The sequence below is a fragment of the Phaethon lepturus genome, unplaced genomic scaffold (assembly GCF_000687285.1).
Source record: "Phaethon lepturus isolate BGI_N335 unplaced genomic scaffold, ASM68728v1 scaffold7490, whole genome shotgun sequence".
NCBI classification, from domain to species: Eukaryota; Metazoa; Chordata; class Aves; order Phaethontiformes; family Phaethontidae; genus Phaethon; species Phaethon lepturus.
In genome coordinates this window covers 21-3,479 of record NW_010513949.1, presented here as the reverse complement: position 1 = coordinate 3,479, position 3,459 = coordinate 21, and the positions used below count along the sequence as shown (strand labels likewise).

At 43.7% G+C, this 3,459-nt stretch overlaps 1 protein-coding gene across 1 annotated transcript; it reads right to left on the bottom strand.

Moving 5' to 3' along the window:
• Nucleotides 1-340: 340 nt before the first annotated feature.
• On the bottom strand, nucleotides 341-3,057 carry LOC104624138 (N-alpha-acetyltransferase 20-like; the record flags this gene model as incomplete). Its single annotated transcript, XM_010291429.1, has 3 exons — nucleotides 341-424; nucleotides 1,769-1,914; nucleotides 2,922-3,057. Coding segments are annotated over 3 exons (366 nt in total), but the record flags the coding sequence as incomplete, so codon positions are not given.
• Nucleotides 3,058-3,459: the final 402 nt, after the last annotated feature.

Genomic DNA, 3,459 nt, shown 5'->3' with positions numbered 1-3,459 from the left:
TTAGGGTATTTTTGGCTTGAAAGAAAGCCAGGAAAACGCCATATAGGAACTAATTTCATTTTAATAGTCTCTGAACTTTCAACATTTGAAAGGAAAAAAATAATAGGGTAAGTGCAGGAGTCTGCAGCCCTTACCAACAGAAGCAGCATTAGTAAGCTTCTCAATATTCTTTTGTGGTATTTCATGGGAGAAAACATTGAGCCTAATATTTCTCATGTGTAACTTCTCAGGGGCTGGAGGCAAAAGGAACCCGCCTAACATTTCTCATGTGTAACTTCTCAGGGGTGGAGGCAGAAGGAACCCAACACTCTTAGTAAGCTGCCTGAGAATCACAGCTTACGATTAATGTCCTCTGGTCGCACGGGATGAAGCAGAGGTATAACTGATTTCTTGTCCATGTATCTGGAAAAAGCTTTTCTCAAATCTGTGCAAAAGAAAAAAATGCTATTATAATAAGACAGTCATGGCACAAAGCCACGTTACATGAATTCTCTGTTACAATAAGATAATTTTTATCAAGAAGATTTCCTAGAATCATAGAATACCTGAAGTTGGAAGGGACTGATAAGGATCATTAAGTCCAACTCCCCGCTCCTCGCAGGACTACCTAAAACTAAACCGTGTGACAAAGAGCATCGTCCAGACGCTCCCCGAACTCTGACGGGGCTCGGCACCCTGACCGCTACCCTGGGGACCCCGTTCCAGTGACCGACTGCCCTCTCGGTGGACCTCTTCCTAATGTCCAATGTGAACTTCCCCTGATGCAACTTCGTTCCGTTCCCTCGTGTCCTATCGCTGGTCGCCGGAGAGAGGAGATCGGCACCTCCCTCTCAGCTGCCCCCTGAGCAAGTTGTAGACTGCGATGAGGTCACCCTTGGCCTTCTCTTGTCCAAGCTGAGTGAACCGAGAGACCTCAGCCGCACCCCGTACGTCTCGCGTTCGAGATCTTTGACCGTCTCGGTCACCCTCCTTTGGACATGCTCTAATAGTCCGATGTCCTTAGCATTGCTCAGCAGCAACATTATCAATTGTGCTATAATGCTGCATGAAACTCAACTGAATGGAAATGAAATGGCGAGCTAAAGGGACAAACGTATCATTTAAGGCATGCGCAGCAATGGTAGATGTCTCTCCGTAGCCCCTGTATTTCATAGTACACCTGCATATCAAATGAATGGTGTGAGAATGTAAAAGATATGCAGCACGGCCACGTAACCCTTTGGGGATGATACCTGAAGGAAAGAAGATCTAGAAAGAGGAAGCGGTTGGTATTTCAGTTTTGTTAACAGAATTAACATACTGCGATCTCCATGTTCCTTCCCTCTTAAATTGAAAATGCTACCCAAAACCGCTGACGTAGGTAAATTTTTAGCTAGACATCTGAGCAAAAGAAAGGTTTGAGTCCCTGCTACGGGAAGAAAGGAGGAAAGCACTGGCGTTCCTGCCCCTGATAACATTTGCAAAAGGCTCAGCCGCTGCGTGCGAGCGTTCCTTGGAAAAAAAATTAGCCTTAGTACTTACTAATTTATTCTTGGTTTGTAGTTTATTTTGCCACAGACGCTACAAAATGTGTAAACTGCAAGACTACGTTTTGTAGCCGACATACTCTTCTGCAGGAAAAGCTATCTAAAAGAGTACACAAAATCCCATTCGTCAACAACTATCTGAACTTGTTTCGTATAAAACCCCCCAAAAGCCGTACAAACAGACCCGGGAACCCTCACCGTGAGAATCTTTCCATTCTGCCTGGGGCAAAACAAGTACTTACCGTAAGCACCTTTGCCTGGCTCTCCGCTGCTAGCGGACTGGTACTCTAATACTGTCTGGTACGCGCTGTAGCCTAGTTGCTGATACGTATTTACCGCAACCTGATTTGATACTTTCGCAAAGAGATCGATGAAAAACCCACCCTTTCTTTGAAAAAATAAAGCCCAAAAAACCACAGTGAGGAAGAGCAGATGAATGTATTTCTAAATAATAACCCACAGCTTGTAATCACACCAAGAGCAGGTCTGACAATGTGCTATGCTAATCAAATGCCTTGTACACCATAATAACGAATGCGCTCTTTTTCCAAGCGGCAAATCAAGTATAAGCACAAACATAATTTTATTTTTGTCACGTGACTGTTCTTCTACAGCAGCCAGTGGGTTCGGAATTATCAACAGAAAGAACAGGACAAGCTAAACGGACATGGAAGCCTCATCTCCATAAGAAATTATTTAAAACAAACAAAAATCCACAGTTTACACTGGGTTGGCTTAGGGACTGCCTCTTTTAAAGTGCGTGGCGGGGTAAGCGGTGGAATCAGTCACAAAATTCCATTGCCTAACAGGAGACAGCCCTTCGCCTCCCAAGGCAAATTTCTCAAAACGTTGTACTATTGTCCAGTTTTACTAACTATGATGGGGTTTCCCTACGAACATGAGTTGAGGACATTTTGCTGTGGGTTCATTTGATGCTAAATTAAAGTTTCAGGAGGCACAAACAACCAAGCATGAGAGGGAAAGTAAGCTAAGATACTGTCTGCCGTACAAAATTTGTTCGAGATTGTGCCTGCCAGAATCACACAAACCCTACAATTACCTAACAAGTATGGTGAAGTCACTACGGGAAACAACCCCGACGTTTTGCAAAGCTCTTTTTCTGTCAAGAAAATGACCTTTTATACAGTGTCTCTATTGGAATGCAGGTTTCTTCCTATTCATTCTGGCAAGTTAGCTGTCATGGAAATGCTGAGATCTTAAATGGCCAAGCAACATTCATAATTCTTCTTCTCTAACTACGAGGAATTTCAGCAAATCGGAACACTGCCTAAAGCAAAATTCTGGGTCTGTTTCAAATCAAATATCTAAGCCAGGGACAGGTGTCTGTAGAAAGATTAATCTAAAAAAGGAATTTAAAGATAAGACAGTACTCACTTTTCTGAAATTTCTTCCAGTAGTTCCATCGATTTCGCAGTCAAACCCAGCCGTTGAAATTCTGGCGTGACAGAGAGAGCGGTAACATGTTCGTGCAGTTCTTCTCTAGCTGCAAAGCCTGACACTTTACCAGTTACTGTGAATGGACAGACCATAAAGGCAGTAGTGACCTTGGAGTAATCCACCACCCAGAGCTATACATCTTTACAAAAGAACCAAGCAGCTTATAAACGAACATTGCAATGATTGCGGTGAAAGCTCAAATGGGGATGTCTACTCAGCGATTCAGCAAACGCTAAAAGTGTCATTTTGCTCAAGTATTACAGTAGTTTCTTAACTCCCATGGTTAGGGAGTCACCTCCAATCCCAAAGTTCTCCCAGATCATGGAGATGTACCTGGGGAATGGCTAGAGTGGCATCCCAATCATAGAAACAGTGTTCCATCAGTTAGAGGGTCTCATCCTATCCCAGATGTCCTCCTTGATCATGGAGAGATACCGCTGAGATGACTACAGGGGCATCCTGGCCAAAGAGACGT